At 42.3% G+C, this 22,730-nt stretch overlaps 1 protein-coding gene and 1 pseudogene across 2 annotated transcripts; both read right to left on the bottom strand.

Annotated features, from left to right (window-relative positions):
• Positions 1–398: 398 nt before the first annotated feature.
• Positions 399–21,256, bottom strand: LOC101701349 (zinc finger protein 426-like). Of its 2 annotated transcripts, none has more exons than XM_021245232.2 (6): positions 21,184–21,256; positions 6,626–6,697; positions 5,861–5,987; positions 3,499–3,582; positions 2,725–2,807; positions 399–2,139 (listed from the first exon to the last, which is right to left on the bottom strand). In XM_021245232.2, the coding sequence occupies exons 2-6, from the start codon at positions 6,653–6,655 to the stop codon at positions 874–876; spliced, it is 1,590 nt and encodes a 529-aa protein (XP_021100891.1). In that variant the 5' UTR covers positions 6,656–6,697; positions 21,184–21,256; the 3' UTR covers positions 399–873. The 2 variants fall into 2 exon arrangements, with proteins under 2 accessions (XP_021100891.1, XP_021100890.1); XM_021245231.2 differs by lacking the exon at positions 21,184–21,256 and adding an exon at positions 21,051–21,176.
• On the bottom strand, positions 5,025–5,660 carry LOC101700986 (AP-3 complex subunit sigma-1 pseudogene; annotated as a pseudogene).
• Positions 21,257–22,730: the final 1,474 nt, after the last annotated feature.

Raw genomic sequence — 22,730 nt, 5'->3', positions numbered from 1 at the left:
CAAAACAAAACAAAAAAAAGATTCAATGAACACTTTTTTTTTTTTACATCTCTCAAATTCAAAGACTTTCTCTCCTGTGTGATTTCTTCCCTGTTTAGAAAGATATGAAAATCCAATGTACTCTTTCCCACACCTCTCACACACATATGACTTCTCTCTAGTGAGGTTTTCTCTCCAGTGTGATCATGTTTTTCTGCAATGGTGTCTCACAGTGTTGCCCAGGGTGGACTCAAACTCTAGATCCTCCTTTTTCAGTCTCTGGAATACCTGGAATTACAGGTACACACCACCACACCAGGCATTGCATATGAATATTAAGGCTTTTGAGCAATCTAAAGGTTTCCCATATTCCTTACTATAGTCATTTGCTATAGCTGATAATAAAATACCAGACCAGGTGGCTTAAACAACAAATTTATTTCCTTATAATTCTGGAAGCTGGGAGTCAAAGATCAATTTGCTTGCTCTTGCCTCAATCTCCCAGAGTGCTAGAATTACAATCATGCATCACCCTGTCCACCTAGCAGGCCTTAATAGAAGCCTATTCCATTCTAGCCCTCTATCTCTTTTTGAAGATGGCCATCTTCTCAAGACTTCACGTAGTCTTCTGTATATCCTGCATTAGGGGTCACCACTAGCTCATTTTACTTTTGGTGGGGAGGATTCAGTCTTGCTACGTCGTCCCTAACAGCCTTGTGCTCATGATTCTCCTGTCTCAGCCTAAGTAGCTGGGACCATTGGTATACATCACTATGCCTGGCTACTAAGCATGTTTGATAGACTTCTGTTCAGTGTGGGTCCATTCATTTCTTCTGTGTAAAGTGGGGTAAATGAGGACTTTCTCATATTCCCTACCATGTATAAGGTTTCTTGCTAATGAGTCTTTCCATGTCTTCGAAGCGAACGAGGATGACTGTAGGCTTTCCCACATTGCTGACATTTATAGGGTTTCTCTTCAGTGTGAGTTCTTTCATGAATTCTAAAGGAACTGGAACATATGAAAGTTTTCCCACATTCCTTACATTCAAAGGGCTTCTCTCCAGTGTGAGTTCTTTCATGTATATGAAATGAACTGGAATGACTAAAGGCTTTCCCACACTGTTTACACTCATAGGGTTTTTCTCCAGTGTGGATTCGCATGTGAATTTTAAGATGGGTAGAATAGTTAAAAGCCTTCCCACATTCCTTACATGTGTAGGATTTGGGGGCACTGTGAGTTCGCATGTGATTATTAAGACATGAGGGATACCCAAATACTTTCCCACATACCTTACACTCACAGGCCTTCTCCTCAGTGTGAGTTCTTAGATGTCCACTAAGATTTGAAGAAATAGCAAAGGCTTTCCCACATTGGACACATACAAAAGGCTTCTCTCCTGTGTGAATCCTTATATGTTGAATAAGACGTGAGGATGTAAGGAATGCTTTCCCACATTCCTTACATTCATAGGGCTTGTCTCCACTGTGAGATCGTAGATGTATACTAAGGCCCGAGTACTGAGTGAAAGCTTTTCCACATAGCTTGCATATATAGGGTTTCTCTCCAGTGTGAGTTCTTCCATGTATTTGAAATGAATTAGAGTAATTGAAGGCTTTTCCACATTCCTTACATTCATAGGGTTTCTCTCCAGTGTGAGTTCGCATGTGAATATTTAGATATGCAGGATATCTATAGCCTTTCCCACATTCCTTACATTTGTAAGGTTTTCTTGCATTGAGTGTTTCTATAAGCACAGGAAGGCTTGCAGAGTTTATAAAACCCCCATATTCCTTCCATTCACAGAGTTTGTCTCCACTGTGAATTTCCCAATGTGCTTGAAGGTGTGACTGATTAACAAAGGATTTCCCACAGTCACTGCATTCAAAGGATTTCTCTTGTGTGCTAGTAAACAACTGTCTCTGGTAAACATTAGGTGACATGCAGAAGATTTCTCCACTCCGATTAAATGCAGAAAGTTTCTCTCTAGTAGAGGTTTCTTGTTGAACAGTAAGGAAATCTTTTCCACGCTGATCACAATCATAAGTGTCTCCTATACTTTGAGTTTTCATGTGGGTCTTACCGCATGTGTGTTCACTGAAGAATTCTTCACATTGCTTCCAGTCATAGAGTCCTCCTCCATTGTGGATTCCTGCCTGTTGCTAAGAGGGATGAGTGATGACTAAAGGATTTTCTGAAGCAAGTTAACAGATACAATCAATCTGATGATAGAAACATGGTGATAATGATAACAATAGTGATGATGATTACCATTGTCATTATATGCATAGAGTTCCTGCTCTCTTGATATATTTCATGTGTATGATTAAACACACACTCCAAAATGCTTGGTTTTTTTTTTTTTTTTTTTGGTACCAGGGATCGAACTCGGGTCCTTGCGCTTTCGGGGCAGGTGGTGGAACCACTGAGCTAAATCCCTGGCCCACACTCCAAAATGCTGTGCCAACTATTCTAATCTTAAAAAGATTTCTGTTCCAAAAAATTTTTTTTAAAACCAGAAGTCTATTTATACTGAGAATGTGTACTTGTGGGAACTCTGAAACATTATGTTTCACTACAGGCCTGGACACCCCCAAATCATTAGATTCAGAAAATCTTTTCAGAGACAGTCCCTCTTGTGTGTATCTGCCTCTCTCAAATATCTCTTATATTTGATGATATACTATGATGTAATTCCTGATTTTCTTTGTGGGTGAAAAATAAGATATACCTCTTCTTATCCTTACCATTCGTATATCATTGGACAGGTTACTCCTTAAAATTTCCTGCTGAAGTGCCGAGCATTTGGTTTTAAGTTGCATTTCCCATTCTGAAGCAAAACAGAAAAACAAATGAAAAGGTGTAAAGGAAAAAATGAAAGACTGAAAGAATTAAAAAAAATAAGGCTCATTTGTATTTGCTGGAAAAAGCAGAAAAAGATTTGAGGTGTTGAACTATGTTGAAAATTTGACAAAGATAAGGTCATGTGGTAGAAATATTAATATCAAAAACTGATTCTAAATAAAATTGATAGTGGGGCCGGGAATTAGCTCAGTGGTTCTGCCGCCTGCCTCGCAAGCGCAAAGTCCTGAGTTCGATCCCCAGTACCAAAAAAAAAAAATTGATAGTGAAAACACCAGGGAAAGAAAATAGAAAATTTCTGGAAAAAGAGCATACATCAAAGCAACAAACCAGGCTAGGCATAATGGCATACTTTCTAATCCCAGCACTCTGGGAGGCTGAAGCAGGAGTACTGCTGCGAGTTCAAGGCCAACCTGGGCTACAGTAGTGAGGGAAAGGCCCTCCTGAACTACACAGCAAGAACACATCTCAAAACAAAACAGAACAGAAAAGTGAAGTAAAAGTTTAAGTAAGGGAGTACTAGAAGTTGAAGATTTCCTAACTTCTGAGAAAAATGGACTCAGCCTTCTGACACAAAGTCCATCTTCTAAAGTCTCCTCACTATAGTTGTAAACATACTAAATTTCTCATTAACTAGTATTTTTTTCAAGAATACTCACCTTGGAGAACTCTTCTCTGACCTGTCCTTAACTCTCCTTCTTGTTCCAACCAAGAGATCAGACTGGGCTTGATGATCTGACATCCTGTGTACAGAGAAAGGAAGACTGGTGGAAAAACTTATAGAAGAGATAAGAAACCCACGAATACTGCTCTGTCTGTGCCACAAATGTTTGGTTACCTGTGTCTCTTAAAATCCAAATTCAGTCTTATATTCACACTTACTAAGCACTAAGGCTTTACTTTTATTCAAATTGGAAATAAAGGAAATGCAATGGAGACCATTGTTCCCCTGGGGAAACAACTATACCAGTGGTTCTCAAGTACTGTGCATCAGTCATTGAAAGAACCTATTGTCACACAAGTGATGTGGCTTCACATCCAGGTTTCTCTCTCCTTTCTTCTTTCCCATACTCTCCTCCCTTTCCTTTGTGATACTGGGGACGAAACCCAGGGAGCACTGAGGTATACCTCCAGTCCTTTTTTTTTTTGGTGCCAGGGATTGAACTCAGGACCTTGTACTTGCGAGGCAGGGAGCGGAACCATCTCCAGTCCTTATTTTGAGACAGGGTCTCACTAAATTGCCCAGGCTGAGATCAAATTTGCAATCCTTCTGCCTCAGCCTCCAGAGTAGCTGGCTTTACAAGCATATGTCCCCACTCACATCCAGGTTTCTGATTCAGCGAATTAGAGGTGGAGAAGGAAAATGTAACCTTCTAACAGACTGACAGCATTGTTATTGATCACGGACATTTTGAGAAGCACCACAGCAGATTAAAATCTACTTAAGTCAGGAACTGTGTCTATTATTTCTTACTGCATTTGGAATTAACATCACCAATATTTCTTTTTTTTTTCCAGTTACTTTTGAGTTTATTTAAACTAAGAGGAAAAGGTCATAATGTTTTCATGCAATACATACTTGGTTCTTTAAATAACAATGTGACAAACAGCAGAAAGAATTAAGGACTGCTACACTTGTGATCCATACAAAATACCAACATTTTTGGTTGTACATAATTAAAGAAATACCTCACTTTCAAAGTAGTATAATAGCCGCAGGGCCGGGGATTTAGCTCAGTGGTTCTGCCACCTGTCTCGAAAGTGCAAGGTCCCAAGTTGGATCCCCGGTACCAAAAAAAAAAAAAAAAATACTGTAATAATCAACACATAGAGGCACGCCTTAGGTGGGCATAGGAATGCAGTTTAGAAAAGAAAAAATTACACTGGAACTATACAATTTCTTTAAAATCACTAAGCAAGAAAAGCAACATCAAACTTTCATACTGATTTTATACAACTTCTTTTTGGTACCAGGGATCAAACTCAGGTCCTTGTGCTTGCAAGGCAGGTGGCAGAACCACTGAGCTAAATCCCCGGCCTGATTTTACACAACTTCTATACAGTACCTTGACTTAAATCCAAGAGCAAAAGTTAAGACTTTCCTCCTCTATTTTTAAACAAGTATATGGTAAACTTAGATGACTTTTCCCCCTGGATTTTACCTGGGAGTGGCCTGTTTTATAATTTATTTAAAAGAGAGCAGGTTTGGCACTTTTATACTGATGTCACCAGTGTTAATATTTCTTGGGATCTCAGGAAGATTCATGTTCTTTACAGCTGATACAGCACCGACTAGAGCTCCTGCTAAGCTAAACCTGCCTCAGATTTCTCCAGTTTATTTTGTGTATCAATTTGTGTAACAATTTCATTCATGTTGGTCTCCAATACATCCCCCCATCACCATTTCTGCAAGAATATTGTGAACCTTGTCTACATGGAAAATTAAATCCAGTTCACAGACATTTTCAAAACATTTGTCTAATGTTTCCATGAAAACTTGAATTAAATCTAAAATGCCAAGTTCACTTTCTGAAGAATCCACACAGAAGACAAAATATAGTGTTGCATAATGTCTATAAATCAGTTTGTTGTCAGATCCTCCAATTAATTAGATTTAACTCCACAGGTCACAGTAAGTTACACAGTTTAAGACTGATTACCAAAATCCTCCTTCTAGGAAATTACAAACATTTTCATCTCTCTTAGATACCAAATGGAAAGTCTCCCTGATGATTTGTTGTGTACCCTCACTGTAAGGCTGGTAGAACTTAAAGAGCCACGGCTTCCTGTGGTTGTTGAAGATGAGGATCGCCTTGATCATGGGTGGGCTGGCCAACCTGCTGGGCGCTGGGGCCGGGTCAGGACAGGCAAGTGAGCCTCGCCTGGGGATCTGGCTGGCAGTCCTCCCCCCCCTCCGCCGCCCCCCCCCACACTCTCACACCACACCCCCCAGCCACAGGGCAGGGCCTGAGGCGGGGGCCTGACCAATATTTCAACAAAGCAGAATGATAGGAATCCTACCTACTGTGGCCAGGTTCTGGTAGTTCTCCAGCATCACATCACCATATAGGTTTCTCTGAGTTGGGTCCAGTAAAGTCCACTCCTCCTGGGTGAAGTCCACAGCCACATCATCAAAGCTCACTGACTCCTGTATCATCACACACAGGCTGGTTTGAGCCAAGTAACCTGTCTAACCTTGTTCACAAGAGAATGAGGAAGTGACACTAATGTCTCCCTGGGTTCCAGGGTCTCCACTGAACTACACCAGGGTTCAATGGTTCTAGAAAGTCCTCTATCCAAACTCAGGGACTCTGAATCTCAAGTCACATGGTACTTCTTGAGTATGAATTTATCTCAGCACAACCAGACCAGAAAATTTAGCCTTATTTCCTTTCACTGGAAGACACATTCTGCTTAGCACATAGCAGAGACTTGACCAATGCTGATGAATGAATAAATTATGGGATAATAGGACACTTTCATCTGCACTATCATCTAGCAGAGCAACCAACCAAATATAAAATATGCAGTTGGGATGGTGATGGTAAGACTAATTAGTGACTTCTGAAATACCTGGATGATTTTCAAGTTAATGTCTCACATGAGAAGCTCCATTCCCTGGAGAAATTCAAATGGAAATTCAATCCTTGGGTGAGGCTCCATTTGCTTTAAAAAGCTTTGGAGACAAATTTTTTACTGTTTGTTTGTTTGTTTGTGAAGGGAAGGGAATATATCTATTTGGCAGATGTAATTATACTGTTTTGGACAAAGATATTTTCTTTTTACCTGATAATCTGTCAGCCAGTCAGCTACCATCCTTTCTGCGGGTGCCTTTTCTTCCTGAAGGCTAACTGGTTCCTTAGAAAGAAGACACAAGAACTCAGAATTGACCACAATACCTATGTTCACAAATACAGAAGTCATTTCACCCTGATACAAAAGTCCCATATAATCCAACACATTGAACATACAAACACACATACACATATACCACTGATCATATAATGCTAGAGAAGTTCTGTCTCATCTAGAGCTAGAAAAGTGGATGGTGAGCTGAGCAGCTTATGTGGATAAGTATTAACAGTCTCATTTTACAGATAAAGAAATTTATGCCCTGAGAAATGTGACTTATAATTGATACAACTCATGAAGGAAACTATGCAGCATGTCTTCCCAAGGAACGCAGAGCAGAAGGCTTACAGGTAGCCTTCTCTGGCCTGCTTTCCTCCCTCCTAAATGAACCAGCAGTGTGACTATTCAGGCTATGACTACAGGACTCTACAGTATTGTTTAGGGGAAAGCTAGTGTACTGTGACTATTAATCCTGCTATGTCAACTTCACTGGATTAAGAAATGTCTAGCGTGTTAAAAAGTATGTTTTTGGGTTTGTCTGGGTAGGTCATGGAAGCATGACCTTGGGTACTATATATGGTCCCTCGCCCATTCCTCTTTGGCACTGTTCCCCTTCCTTGCTTCCCACAGCCAGGAACTAAGCTTTGCTCCACCATGCCCTTCCTGCCACGATGTTTCTGCCTTGAAGCTTGTTGATCACAGACTAAAACTCCTGAAACTGTGACCTAAATTAAGCCTTTCCTCTTTTTTTTTTTTTTTTTTGGTACTGGGGATCAAACTCGGGATCTTGAGCTTTCAAGGCAGGCGCTGGAACCACTGAGCTAGATTCCCAGATAGTCTATCCTCTTTTATAGTGTGGTTGTCAATTATTGTATGGCCATAAGAAAGCTGATTAATACAGAAAACTGGTACCAGTTGGTCTGCTGCTATGACTGTACTTGGCTATGTTGTTTAGATACCTTTGGAAGTGGTTTTGGGATGAATTTGGAAAGGTTTGGAGATGTAGGCTAAAGAAACCCAGAACTCTATAAACAAAACTTTGATGAGTGATTATGGTCAGAGTTCAGAAGACCAGAATGCTCATAGGAATGTGGAGAGTAAACGCCAGGCTCAGAAGGTTTCAGATGGGAATAAGGAGTCTGTGGGCAGTTGGGCTAGAGGCCATGTGTGTTATATGCTGGCAAAAAAATTGTCTATATTTTGCCCATGTCCTGAGGCCTTGCAAGACACTGAAATTACGGCTGGTGGACTAATTAATCTGGTAGGAAAAGTTTCAATGCAGTCCAACATTCTGAGTGTGGCAAGAATATTGCAGGCTGATTTTGGCCGTATTTATAATGAGAATCAGGGGCAAAACACAGAACACACAAATTTGAAAATTTTAAATTTTGGCCCAAAAGGAACTATGTATAAAGTGGGGCCAACAGATGTCTGGCTGTTAAAAAGGTTAGTGCTATTAAAAAGAAATCATGTACTTTGTACAGGGACAAGAAAGATGCCTTGAGGGCATCTCAGGAATCAGCAACACTCCACCCATTGCAGACTCAAGAGTCCAGAAGTGTCAATCTTTCTTTTGAAAAAAGAGTTCCTGGAATCCCTGCTCAAGAAACACTTCCTAGGTTGTCAGACCCTCATTACTGGCATCATAGGGGCACACAGGAAGGGAACCATGGCCATGCCATGTCATGATCCATCTAGCAGCAGTACAAATGCAGGGACGTCACGGTCACTAAAATGAAGGGTTACCCACACTGGCCAGCCTAGATTGACCAGATGCCCAAGGCTGCCATGAAATCAATAGCCAACAAATAGGAAGTCTTTTTCTGGAACCACTAGGTGGCATTCCTGGGCCCCTAAGACCTCTTGCCTTAAAAGAAGTCCAAAGAATAGTCTGGAAAGCCTAAGAAAAAGAAAGGGTTCAGCAAAAGGCCATAAGAGAAGGATCCTATGGGGATGTAGCTCAGTGGCATGGCACCTGCCTGGCAAGCACGAGGTTCTGAGTTTGATTCCCGGTACCAAAAAATAAAAGAGAAAAAAGAAGGAGGAGGAGGAGGAGGAGGGGGAGGGGGGAGGAGGGGGAGGAGGGGAAGGAGAAGGAGAAGTAGAAGAAGAAGAGGAGGAGGAGGAGGAGGAGGAGGAGGAGGAGGAGGAAGAAGAGGAGACCCTATTGTCAAGGTTTCTGACTACTAATCTACCCAGAAAAACAGTTGGATGGAAAAGGCCAAGCCTGAGCCCAAAGCTACAGAGGATGATGGTGATAGCAAGGGAGATGTGTTCCAAAAATTCATTTGGAACCAGAAAAGACCTCACATAGCAAAAGAAATTTTAGGCAACAGAGACATGGCTGGGGGTATCACAATCCCCAACTTGAAACTATACTACAAAGCTACTGTGATAAAAACAGCATGGTACTAGCAAAGAAACAGACCCGAGGATCAGTGGAATAGATTAGAAGATGCAGAAACAACTACAGATATGCTCAGCCACCTCATCTTCGACAAAGGAGCCAACCACCCTCATTGGAGGAAAGATAGCCCATTTAATAAATGGTGTTGGAAAAACTGGATTTCAACCTGCCAAAGATTAAAACTACACCCATACCTATCACCATGCACTAAATTAAGATCTAAGTGGATTAAAGATTTAAATATTAAGACAGAAACACTAAATTTGCTGGAAGATAAATTAGGTAGAACTCTTGAAGACATTGGTATAGGAAAAGATTTTATGAATAAAACCTCAGTGGCATGGGAACTTACACAAAGAATCAACAACTGGGATCTTATCTTATTAAAAAGCTTCTGCACTGTAAGAGAAACCACCAACAGAGCTAAGAGACAACCTACAATGTGGGAAAAAATTTTCAGCAACTGTACCTCAGACAAAGGACTACTATCTAGAATATAGAAAGAACTGAAAAAAATCAGACCCCCTAAATTCAAAGACCCAATTCAAAAATGGGCATCTGAAATGAACAGACATTTCTCAGACAAAGAAGTAAAAGCAGAAAATAAATATATGAAAAAATGTTCAACATCACTCGTCATTTGAGAGATGCAGATGAAAACAACACTGAGATTCCAACTCACCCCAGAAAGAATGGCTGCTATTAAGAAATCATTCAATAACAAATGCTGGCAGGGCTATGGGGAGAAAGGAACCCTTCTCCATTGTTGGTGGGAGTGCAGACTGGTGCAACCACTGTGGAAGTCAATATGGAGATAACTCAGAAAACTAGGACTACAGGTCCCTTTTGACCCAGCTATTCCCCTGCTGGGTATCTTCCCAAAAGAACTAAAAGAATCATACCACAGAGATATATGTGCACCCATGTTTACAGTGGCACAGTTTGTAACAGCTAAAGCTTGGAAACAGCCCAAGTGCCCATCAACTGGAAACTGGATAAAGAAGATGTGGGTTTTTTTATAAAATGGAATACTACTCAGCCATAAAGAATGAGAAACTAGAGACATTTATAGCTAAATGGATGCATATTGAGGCCATCCTCTTAAGTGAAATAAATAGGACACATATGTGTAAATACTGAATAGTTTCTCTAGTGTGAGAAACTGGAAGTGTAATTAAGGATACACATGGATGAAATTGCCTAATAACATATTTCTTGGATTGTGTTTCCATCGCATGTCATATGACTGTATCAAAATTTAAATTAGGGAGAAGCTTAGCTTATGTGGAGTCTGCTAGATAATTGGAGTTTTTTTCCATACCACTATTTGTTCAATATTGGTTTTGGGGATCTTTCTGAAACAAAGCACATCCTCTGGTGTCGTGTTGCTGCTTGAGATGCTTTTTTAAGTTATATGGAAAAATGTTTAAGTGCTTTTCAGTTTTGTTTTGGTTGAGTCCTACTGTATTTGAATATTATTGTAGTTTTATTTTTCCCTTGCATTGTTCTTCTTTGAATGGTTTTAATTTTTGTATGTGTGTGTTTGATAATAAAGTTACTTTTTAAAAAAAGAAGGGGGATGTGAAGATATTAGTAAAACAGCACATTAGCAAACAGATCAAGCCGGTTTCACCTCAGAGATGTGAGGATGGTTCAACATATGTAAATAAAATTTAATATACCACATTAACAGAAGCGAGGTCAAAAACCATACATATCAATAGATGTAGAAAAGGCTTTTGACAAAATCCATCACCCCTTCATAATAAAAATCTTGTAGAAAACAGGTATAGAAGGACCATAGCGGAGTACAATAAAAGGTAATTATGATAAACCAACAGCCACCACCATACTAAATGGGGAAACACGAAAGGCATTACCCCTCGGGGCTAGGGATTTAGCTCAGTGGTTTCGCCGCCTGCTGCGCAAGCACAAGGACCCGAGTTCAATCCCCGGTACCAAAAAAAAAAATAAAGGCATTCCCCCTAAAATGAGGAACAAGACAAGGATGCCCACTATCACCTCTTCTATTCAACACAGTACTTGAAACATTAGCCAGAGCAGTTGCTCAAGAGAAAAAAATAAAAGGGATGCATATTGGAGAGGAGAAACTCAAATGATCATTCTTTGCAGAGGACATGATACTCTACATAGAAGACCCAAGAAACTCCACCAAAAAAAAATCTTAAAACAACCAAATTCAGCAATGTAGCAGGATATAAGATCAACATATGAAAATCATTAGCACTTGTGTACACTAATAATGAAATGGATGAGAGGGAAATTATGAAAACAATACCATTCACGGTAGCTTTAAGAAAAATGAAATACCTAGAAATTAATCTAACCAAGGAAGTGAAAGATCTCTACAAAGAGAACTACAGTACTCTGAAAAAGGAGACTGAGGAGGACATCAGAAAAGGGATAGATGTCCCCTGCTCCTGGATAGGCCGAACAAAGATTGTCAAAATGGCCAGATTCCGAAAACTGTTACAGAGTCAATGCAGTCCCAATTAAAATATTAACAGCATACTTTATAGATCTAGACAGAATAATCCTAAAATTCATGCGAAGACAGAAGAGACCCAGAATAGCAAAAGCAATTCTGGACAAGCAAAGCAGGAGACATAGCAATACCTGACTTCAAGCTTGCTGAGACCCACCCAGCTTAGGATCCAAAGCCTGGGAGAGCCGTGAGAGATGAAGAAAAGAAGACAAGACGAAGAAAGAAGGATACATACTAAGATTATGCTTCAAAGTTGGGACCAGGTGGAACCATAGCTCGTTGGGAGCTAATGGCCGCCTGGAGCACCATGAGCTCTTTATAGTGGAAGGCAAACAGGAAAAGAAGGTGGGGCAAATAGTGCTACATAGCCTATGTGGCCTAGGCAGAATGTAGCATGATTGTTTTGTGATGTGGGCATGCGGAGGGAACAGCGAAGGATACAAGGTAACTATCTCCCAGGGTTGTGCCACCCAGGGTCTACAATAGACACAGTCTATTTGACTCTAATCTATGGAGAAGAAAGGGACCAGGGAGGAGACAGGGAGCAGAGAAGAGACAAAGGGCCATCTTCAGGCTCGGTCTGCAGCATGAGCTATATTACAAAGCCACAGTGATAAAAATAGCATGGTACTATAAGAAAAACAAGTATCAATGGAATAGAATTGAACATGCAAAAACTTCCCCAGAAACATTCAACTATTTGATCTTTAACAAAGGAGCCAAAAGCACATGTTGGAGGAAAGACAGCCTATTCAACAAGTGGTGTTAGGAAAACTGACTGTTGCAGAAGACTGAAATTGGACCCTTATCTCTCACCATATACTAAATTAAAATCAAAATGGATCAATGATCTAAACATTAAAACAAACATTAGGGCCGGGGATTTGCCTCAGTGGTTCCACTGCCTGCCTCACAAGCGCAAGGTCCCGAGTTCAATCCCCACTACCAAAAAAAAAGACAAACGCCAGCTGGCCCTATGGGACAATCATGGATATTGAATGCTAACGGAGGACATGCCTTCTCTGGCCTGGTCTTTGAGAAGCAGTTAAGATGGGAAAATTGTACAAACAGGACTGGGACAAGATAATGTGTTTAGTAAGTTCAGGGCCAACCCAAATTACATAGAAAGGCTTGTCTCAAAAACAACAACAGCAAAGATAATGTATTTAGAGGTTTATTTGTTGTAGTGGAATTTGAAAACTTGTCTGCAATGCTTATGACTGTCAAACAGTTGCCTGGGACCCACCAGATGTGAAAATTCTACTGAAGGCTTCTTCCATGGGCTCTAGTTGTAAATTTTCAAAAGTGAAGAAGTACACGTAAGTTACTACAAGTAATGTCTGTAACTCTCAAGGAAATGAGTATTTCTTTAAGGCCTTATGTTGTTGCTGTAGTGTGTGTAGGGCAGGACAGGTATTTTTAAAATCTTTTTAATTTTTTTCTTCTGCAGTGCTGGGTATTGTTTTTCAGGCCTTTTGCATCTGGCAAACTCGCTAATGCTGAGCTACATCCCCAGCCTGCATATGTAATTTTGATTCCTATTTTATGCGCCCCAAGGGATCCCCACAGGTTTTGAGGTTTTTTCTGGGGTTTTCTGGGTTTGTTTTTTTTGGTACCGGGGATCGAACTTGGGTCCTCGCATTTGAGCACCAGGCGGCGAAACCACTGAGCTAAATCCCCGGCCCAGGTTTTGAGTTTTTATTTTTCCTCTACTCTGACAAAGAAAATTCTTAGCGACTGGTCAATAGTTTATAATATATGTGAAGATGGGACAGATGGTTGGTCACAGCATCCAATGTTAAGGATGATAAGCTCAAGTATGGAAAAATGTGTTACTTCTGGCCCCTCGTCCTTTATTAGCTACATACTAAGGGATGTGAAACAGCAACATGACACTGAGCCACATCACGTATATGATGGAATAGTGGCGATGTCTTGTAGTACACAAACTCTCATTGTTTCTTTTTTTTTCTTTCTGGTACTGGGAATTAAACTCAGGACTTTGCACTTGCCAGGTAGGCACAGCACCACTGAGCGAAATCCACGGCCCACCACTGTTGTTCATATAATCCAAGTCCACCAAGTTCCACAGATATCCAAGAGATCTGGGAGAGGTGTGACCTCATTTAGTGCCCTGGCATCTATCAAGAGACAGAAGACCAAAAAAAGAAGGACAGAGAGAGACAGAAGACAGAAGTCACTGCTCCAGCAGATGGGATGTATCAGAGGGCCCAGATTTCCATACTGTTATTGGAAGACCTGAATATCCATGCCAAGGGGCATCCATTACCCAAAGGAAAGTGGGCAGCCTGGTATAGAGGGTCAGGGGCTCAGTATCTGTAAAATCCTGCTTCCTGGACAGCCCACTTGGTGGGCTGTCATTTTTGTTTTAATGATGTATGACACAAGGCTGAGGGGGCATTTTCTATCTACAATCTTTTTTTTTTTTTCTTTTCCAGTACTGGAGATTGAACATGGGCCTTTTGCATTAAGCTGTATCTCCAGTCTTTTTAAAATTTTGACACAGGGTCATTAAGTTGCCCAGGCTGGGCTCAAACTTTCAATCCTTCTGTCTCAGCCTACCAGAGTGCTGGGGTGATAGGTATACACCATAATACCTACCTGAGAGGAACTATTTTTTTTTTTTTACCAGATGCCTGGGGCAAATGAAGGCAATCATGACTGGGGGTATGATTAGACACTCATCATACACAAGTAGCTCATCAAAGGAAAGGTGGAAAACTTTACTGAAAATTCAGTTACCTGCCAATGGGAACAATCCTTTGAAAGGAAGGGGTCTGACTCTCAGAAAGTCTGTTATGAATCAGAAAGCCCTACAGGTACTACTGCCCCACAACCAGAACATACAGATGCAAGAACTGATAAGCTAATATAGAAATGGATCTGGTGACATTTTTGCTTCTGATCTCAGCAACAAAAAGCACTGTGTATTTGGATATCTCTGTTCTTAATGGGGAATGTTTTGCGCCAGGGACCACAATTATGTTTTTTTTGGTACCAGGGATCGAACTCAGGTCCTTATGCTTGCACAGAGGCAGAGAAACCACTAAGCTAAATCCCTGGCCCCTACAATTATGTTTTCAATACACTGGAAAGCAAGACCACACCTAGACATTTCGGGCCCCTTGTACTATGAAAGGGTGCAAAAAGGGGCAGTTAATCTATTTGCTGTAGTGACAGATCACAACAACCACAGTGAAACTGGAGTACTACTGAGACAAAGGGGACCAAGTATAAGAACTACTTGTTATATCCAAGCTGTGTCATAAAGATGAATGGAAAATTACAACTGAAAAAGGACAGGACAATGAAGGACTTAGAATAGAAGAATGGGAAAGGAAGATTTAAGTCACTCAACCAGACAGAAAACCCAGAGCAGCTAAAGGTAGTTGAGGGCAAGGGAATTATGGAACTGGTCACTGAAGAAATGAATCCTGAAAACAAATGACACCCACAAAGCCAATTACAGAACCAAGAAAGGTGGTAGAACTGAATTTTTAAAAAACTGTAGTTTTTCTGCATTTATACAAACTACTCATTTGCTTCTATCTCCTCCCCATTTCTGTTTTGTATACAAGTTATTCAGGATAAATTTACAATTTAGTCTGTAGCTAACAAGATAGTCATTGGGAATATGACCACATTTAAGTAAAAATTAATAAGGTCTGAGCTGGGGTAATGTCTTCCTTTTCACTTAAGAGAAGGGTGAGAATTGCTTCCCTTGAGTCTTGCTAGGTAGAAATAGAGGGCTGCTCAATTGTAAGGGAATTCACATGTGGGTGGTGAATAGCCAAAGAGTGACTGTGCCACTTAACAATTTATTCAGTGTGGCTCCATATTTCACCTTCACTATCTGCTATGGAATAAAGGACTGCATTCTCCAAGCATCTCTTTTTTTTTTTATTTTTTTGTTACCGGGGATCAAACTTGGGACCCTGTGCTTTCGAGGTAGGCACCAGAAACACTGAGCTAAATCCCCGGCCCTAAGCACCTATCTCTTACATAAGACGCCATCAGCTCTGTCAGGTGGGAGAGGACTCGATGGACAACTGCTAAGTGGTGTGGGGTGAGGACAAGCTGCATTAACAGGTCCATCCCATCTGAGCAGAATGCACAGCCCCTAGGTGATCTCAAAGGCCTGACCCACTGCCCCCTCCCCTGGCCGCCCTAACATGGACACTGAACACTCAAAGGACTTCCACTAGCAGAGGCGCCCTCTGCACACACAGCAACCAGCCTGATGGCTTCTTTCTCTTGCCTTCCCGACAGACACTGCATTCTACAATGCAGGCTGTATCTGCGTACAACTTCCTCTGCAGTCCCACAATGAGCCTGTGCCTTGTGGGCTGGTTCCCCACACCCCTCCTGGTGGGAGCATGGAGCATCCCAGGCCTACTCAACCCACTGCCCCAAGCTGATTCCATGTATCTGGCCCACTGGCGTCAGATCCTGTGTGCCCTGGGTGTCTGTCACAGTCCTCTTGAGGCAGATGCACAAGCTCTGTGGTAATAGCTGCACAAACTCCCTCTGCGCGCAGCCCACACTGAGCTGCCCTACACGATGGCTTAGAGCGTCCATCACACTGGACTCCTGACCAGAGACCAGGTGAGGCCCAGAGGAGCCCAGCAGCAGCCCCACCATGCAGTGAGCTGCAACTCCATGTGGCTGACGCCCTAATGTGAGCTCAGAGGTCTCCACCATTGCATGTTCACGTCTGGGTGGTTCTGTTCCTTCCACTCTATGCAAGACCTTTGATTTGTCTCTAGACAAGAGAATATGGCAAATGTGACATGGTTCTGCAGGTGTAAATAAGGTCTCAGATCAATTGCTTGCAAGTGCAAGGTCCTGAGTTCAATCCCCAGTACCAAAAAAAAAATTATCCTGGCAGGCCTAACCTGATCAGGTGAAAATATATTTGTGTGTAGTGCCGGGGATTGAATCTAGGGCGTTATGCACACTAGGCAAGGACTCTAACACTGAGCTAGATCCCCAGGCTGGTGGAAACTTTTTAAAAGAGAATCCAGGCCTCCCTGAGGTGCAGATATTCTTGTGACTAGCTAATGAGTCTGCCACGTGGAAAGAACTGCAGAAAGCCTCTAGGAGCTGGGGCGGGCATCCAGCTGCAAGGGACCAAGTCCTATAGCTCCAAGGAAATGCATTTTGCCAGTGGAGAGATAGTATTTTCTCTAGTTACGTGTCTCTGAAAAGCCAGATGAGAATGTGGCCCAAGCAATGCCTTGACTGTAGCCTGGTGAGCAGAACATCCACCTAAGGTGTATCTGGACTCTGCACCGATAAGAGTATGAGATAACAAGTGTACGTTGTAGGGCTGGGAGTGTAGCTCAGTGTCAAGTGTGCTTACCATGCCAAAGTCCTAGGTTCAATTCCCATCATTAAAAAAAAGAAAAAGGAAAAAAAAAGCATATATTGTTTTAAGCCACTATATTTATTGTAACTTCTTCAGAAACAACAGATAGCAAGTATACACATTTTTTCTAAGGAGGTCCATATCCCCTGCCTTGGGGAGGGCCAGGCATTCTTCTGTATCTGGCTTTATTCATTCAACATTGTTAGTGAGTTTCACCTGTGATGTTGCATCTACTTCTGATTCATTCCTTATGCACTGGAGCATATTCCAATGGTGTGAATATTCCACAATTTGGGAATTCCACAGTATTTCAGCATTTGGGCTGTTGTAACTAACCAACTATCTACCTACCTACCTACCTATCTAGCTATCAGATAGGGTCAAATTATACAGCCCTGACTGGCCTTCAATTCCCAAACCTCATGCCTCTGAAGTGCTGGGATTACAGACACGCACCTCAGTACTTTGCATCCTATAATAATTACCAAAGTCTTGGCAACCACAACAGAGCTGCCAAATGTAACCATTATGAGCTACCTTGAGTCCACACCTTCCCTGTCATCTTTTCTGAAGATCAAACTAACACTGTAATTAGTGGGTTCCATTTTAAGTTGGAAATAGATTCAACTCTCCCGCTTTAAATATCTCAGAAGGTTCCTCTGGCCTCAGAATACAATGGTGGAACATGCCATTCTGCTGACCATAATCCCTCTCTCCAGTCTAACTCCCATCATTCAGTTCCTCTCCTCTGCCTCAGCCAATCTCTTTCCACAGTCCAAGTACTCTGAAGTCTTAGCTGAATGTGATGGCCCACACTTTTAATTCAGCACTCAGGGGCTGAGGCAGGATTGAGAGTTTGAGGCCAGCCTGGACTACACAGGGAGATGCGTCTCAAAGACAAAAAACAAAATTAAAAAGAATACACTAAGATCTCACATGCACTGAGTTATCCTCAGCTGAAATGTTCCTACCTACTCTAGACTACCTCACCCGAGCTCACAGACTTGACTAGTCAAATTTCATGCTTTTGTTCTAGGTTTAAATTCTTCACAATATGCTCTATTTCCTCTTATTTATGTATTCTTCTTTTTTAGGGAGATGAGAAGTATTAGGAATTGAACCCACAGCTTCAGGCATGCTAGGCAAGCACTTAACCACTGAGCTATATTCCAAGCTCTTTGTTAAATTTTATTTGGAACACAGTCTTGCTAAATTGCCCAGGCTGGTCTCATACTTGCAATCCTCCTGTCTCAGTTTATGGAATACCCGGGACTACAGGTATGTGCATCCACCTCCACTTTATTCATGCATTCCTAAATTCATAAAACAAACTTGCCAGTATTTAAAACCTGTTTTACCAGACAGATTATGTCCCATGGTGGGAGCACTATGTCTATTTCTTGTTCCGTTTTGTATCTGCAGTGGGATTGAACACAAGGCTTTCCACATGCTAGGCAAACTACCAATGAGCTACACCCCCAGCTCCACTATGCCTATTTAAATAAATAATCACTGCTCCCATGACCCTATAAGAGCACTACCAGTAAGTCACTAAATTAAAGGAATCTGATTTGTCTGTGGATTGTCAGGAAATAAACTTTCCCTATAAAAATGTTGCAAGTATGGCACAGCAAAATACAAGGCATGCAGAAACAACTACAAAGCAAAAATTAAATAAGACTCATAAAATATCTGCCCAAGTACAGCATACCCCAAAATAGTATTTCTGGAAATATATTTGAGTACTGTTATTCACCATGGATATGGTCAAGATATTGATTTTCCTTTTCAAAACAAGTGACTTGTAGTTAGAATAAAGCCTTTTCCTTATTTTTCTCCTGATGAATTTCTAAACAAGGTTTTTAAAAAATGTTGATTCAGAAACTGCTATATGGGTATAAGACCTGAGGAAAAGAAAAAATTTAATGTACAGCAAAAATTAAACATACATTTGCCCTCTGACCTAGAACACACACCCTGAAAATCCTCCTCTGAAAACACTTCCACAACTTCGAAAAAACATACAGGTAAGTTTATTCACTACACATTACTCATGGATGCTCAAAAAACTGGGTAGAAGGGGCTGGGGATTTAGCTCAATGGCACCATGCCTGCCTCACAAGGGCAAGGTCCTGAGTTCGATCCCTAGTTGTACCAGGGATCGAACTCAGGTCCTTGCACATGCGCAGCAGGCTGTGAAACCACTGAGCTAAAATCCCCAGCCCCCCCCCCCCAATTTTTTAAACTGGGTAGAATGAGTACTGGGGACAAGATATTCCTCCTGCTCGTCTCAACCTACAAGTTATGTCCTTATTCAAAAGAAGTTTTTTTTTAAAAAAACAGAGTAAAAACCAGACAGTGGTACAGGCTTGTAATCCCAGCTACTCATAAGGCTCCTCCTCACAAGGATAACAAGTTCAAGAACTGCCTGGACAGGGCCAGGGATTTAGCTCAGTGGTTTCACTGCCTGCTGCGCAAGCACAAGGACCAGAGTTCAATCCCCGGTACGAAAAAAAACAGGAACTGCCTGGACAACTTAGTGAGATCCTGTCTGGGGGGAGAAAAGGGTTGGGGTTAACTCGGTGGTAGAGCATTTGTTGAGCATATGCAAAGGCTGAGGGTTCCACCCCCAGGACCACAAAAAAGGAAAAGGGAAGGGGGAAGATGAGGTAGGAGAAGAGGAGGAGGGAAAAGAAAAGAAATAAAATAGAGTGCTGTGATAATTACTGCTTTGAGCAACTGTCAAAATTAACATGACTGGCAGTATGGTCCAGGCATCTGAAAGGCTAAGGCACGAGGATCACAGTGAGTTGGAAGCCAGCCTGGGCCACATAGTGAGTTCAAGGCAAGCCTGAACTACGTATCAACACCCTGTCTCAAACAAACAAAAAATAGCATGACTAAACAAAAGGCCATATAAATAAATGCCTTCCTAATAAGATACAATTAGAAATACACATCACCTACAAATTACTTTGCAAATATTTTTTTGAAGTCTATTGACTGGGTACTGATGATGAAAAACTGTGGCACATATATTAAAAGGCCAGGGCCGGGGATTTAGGTCAGTAGTTCCACCGCCTGCCTAGAAAGTGCAAGGTCCCAAGTTCAACCCCTGCTACCAAAAAAAGGGGGGGGGGGGCATGGCCTTGGCCTCATTTACTACAGTCCTGTATATAAGTGTCCGTGCTCAAAGTCCATTTTGGTGCAATGTGGAGAACTGTGTTTTTAGAGTAAACATTTCATGTTAACTGCTTTTAATTTTTAAAAAAAAAAAAAAAACAGAGTCTCACTATGTAGCCCATGCTGGCCTCAGACTTGCAGTGATCCTCCTACCTCAGCCTCCCTCATGCTGGGATTACAGCCCTTCGCCACCACACCTGGCTTCTTTTTTTTCCCTTGGTACCCAGGATCAAATTCAGGACCTTGAGCTTGCCGGGTAGGAGTGGTGGCCCCAAGTGGCATATTTTTTAATTTTCTTGACTGAAATATTTTGATTTTAGAAAAACAGTGTCCTTATCTTTAGGGCTCATATTGCTAAGTAATTAAGGGTCAAGTATCATTTCTACTCCTTATTTTCAATTTATGTAATGACAAATAATTCATAGTACAATGCATTTATTTGGGATGAGAGTATCTGTTACTAAAAAGTGAATCTATCACAATGGATATTGGATGTTTAAATTACCAGTACGTTTAAGATTTTTCAAAAGAGAAATATGAGAAAAAGTATACACTTAAATCAAGTATCCATTCTGCTAATGATTAAACTTATGATTTTCGCACTGGACTGGTAAAGCCTCCATCCTTTCTTCCCAAGACCTCTGTTTCTAAATTCTGTAGGAATGTAATGGCAGTGGAACTGTATATGGAGAAAAGAGTTGAGTAGTCTTTAGTTTTCTTTGGTCAAGACTTGCGGGTCTACAGCATGTGGAAGGCTGAGGCAGTGAGTTCAAGGCCAGCCTGTACTACATACCAGGACCCTGTCTCAAAAAAACAAAAGCCTTGTAGTCTACAAATGTTTATATTCTCATACAGAAAGATGCACATCCAATACCTGTAAGTCTCCTTTTCTATCTGAAAGTAATGGTCAAAATAAAACACAACCTAACAAGACAACAGCAAATTCTCAGATGAAGCATCCGTTTCAAAAACAAAACAAAACAAAAAACCCGGCTGTTTCCAACCACCTAAAAACTAAGTGCTCTCGAAAACGCGCTGGAATCGCCAGGTCTGTGCTCCAACAGCGGAACTGGATTCCTTCTGAAAATAAAAATCCACAAAGGTTGCTTTTACTTTTATTTTGTTTTGAGACGAGGGCTAGGCCACCAGGCCCGACCTTTGGCAGCTTATGAGAGGGGAAACAGCGGGTGCAGTAACCCCAGGCCGAGCCCACCGCACCCCAAGCCCCGCTCCTCCCCGCACCGACGCCCGCGGCCTCTCCAGCCACCCGAGCCCACAGGACCCGCGGCACCGGCCAACCCAGCCCAGCCCGCCAGGTCGCTCCCTGGAGGCGCGTAGGCGCCCCGGGCCAAACACGCCCTTTCACATCCCCTCTGCCCCCAGGCCGTCCCCAGGCCGCGGAACTCACAAAAGCCGGAGTGGCCCGCACGGCTCGGAAGGTAACAAGTCTCAGGCTCGCCGAGGCAGGTCCGGAAGAGAGCGCCGGCCGCCGACGTCACTTCCGCTCGCGGCTGGGCCGGCGCGGGGCGGGCCGGCGCGGGGCGGGCCGGGGCGCTCTGCGGCCAGGGAGCCGGGGAGGCAGAGGTGGCTGGGGTGGCCCGGGCGGCGGCGCTTGGAGTTCCTGGTAGGGAACCTGGTTTCCGCCCGCGGGAGTGCTGCTGGGTTCTTCCAAGGGCTTGGAGCAGGGGCAGGTGGACGAAAAGGGCAGAGGCCAAAACTGAGGCTGGCGGAGCTCCTGGCGGATCGGAGTCCAGACTCAGGGTTTTTGGTTAATTACAACCATTCTGGATACTTCCGAAAAACACCCATCCTGCCTCTGCCTATCCTAGCAGGTTCACCTGCCAACAGAAAGGATCTGAGAGGCTGGAGAGTTCTAACAATGCTTTTGGCAATCAATGAAGTCTGTTTGTTGGGGCTTAGGATTCTCTTATTAGCAACCTACTTGCACCTTTTCTGTGAACTGTTTCTCTAGCCCCCTGTATCTGCTGAGTGCTCTGGGCCCTTAAGCAGAGGAAGACGAACTGAAGTCTTGATTTTCTTTTCTCGTCTCAGGTTACAGCCTCAATAGCTCTGACAGAATTCTTCCCTCCTGCCAAAAGAGTAGTTCTGCAGGCTCCCCGTATACATAGTGAGGGACCCCTTTACCAGATGTGCGCAAGGAGTATGTGTTACCGGTTTGCTTTTACATGTAACAAATCACCCAATAATCTACTAGCTGAACTCAAGTTATCAAAAGCCTTCTGCGGATGAAGGTGGTACAGCTCAGCTCTGCTGATTTCTCTTGGTCTAAGTGAGTCTTAACACCAACTCACATAAAACGGGAAACAGACTTCATCATTTTGTGAGTAACTTCAAAACGTTGTGTCTGTTTGTAATCCATTACAAGATGTGCTAGGCTTTGTCAAGGGGCTTGATCTTGATTCCCCACCTAATGCACTTACTTGAAGATTTCTCTTAAATAAGGCTCAGAAGGTGAATGGTAGGAGACACTGTATGCAAATAGTACTCTTGGGTGGAAAGAAACGGCATTATTAAAGTCTTAAATTCAAAAAAT

The sequence above is a fragment of the Heterocephalus glaber genome, unplaced genomic scaffold (genome assembly GCF_053883595.1).
Source record: "Heterocephalus glaber isolate CG9 unplaced genomic scaffold, H.glaber_assembly_v1.0 deba00001761, whole genome shotgun sequence".
In the NCBI taxonomy this organism is placed as follows: Eukaryota; Metazoa; Chordata; class Mammalia; order Rodentia; family Bathyergidae; genus Heterocephalus; species Heterocephalus glaber.
The sequence above is the reverse complement of the archived record's forward strand: the minus strand, read 5'-3'. Positions and strand labels throughout refer to the sequence as shown.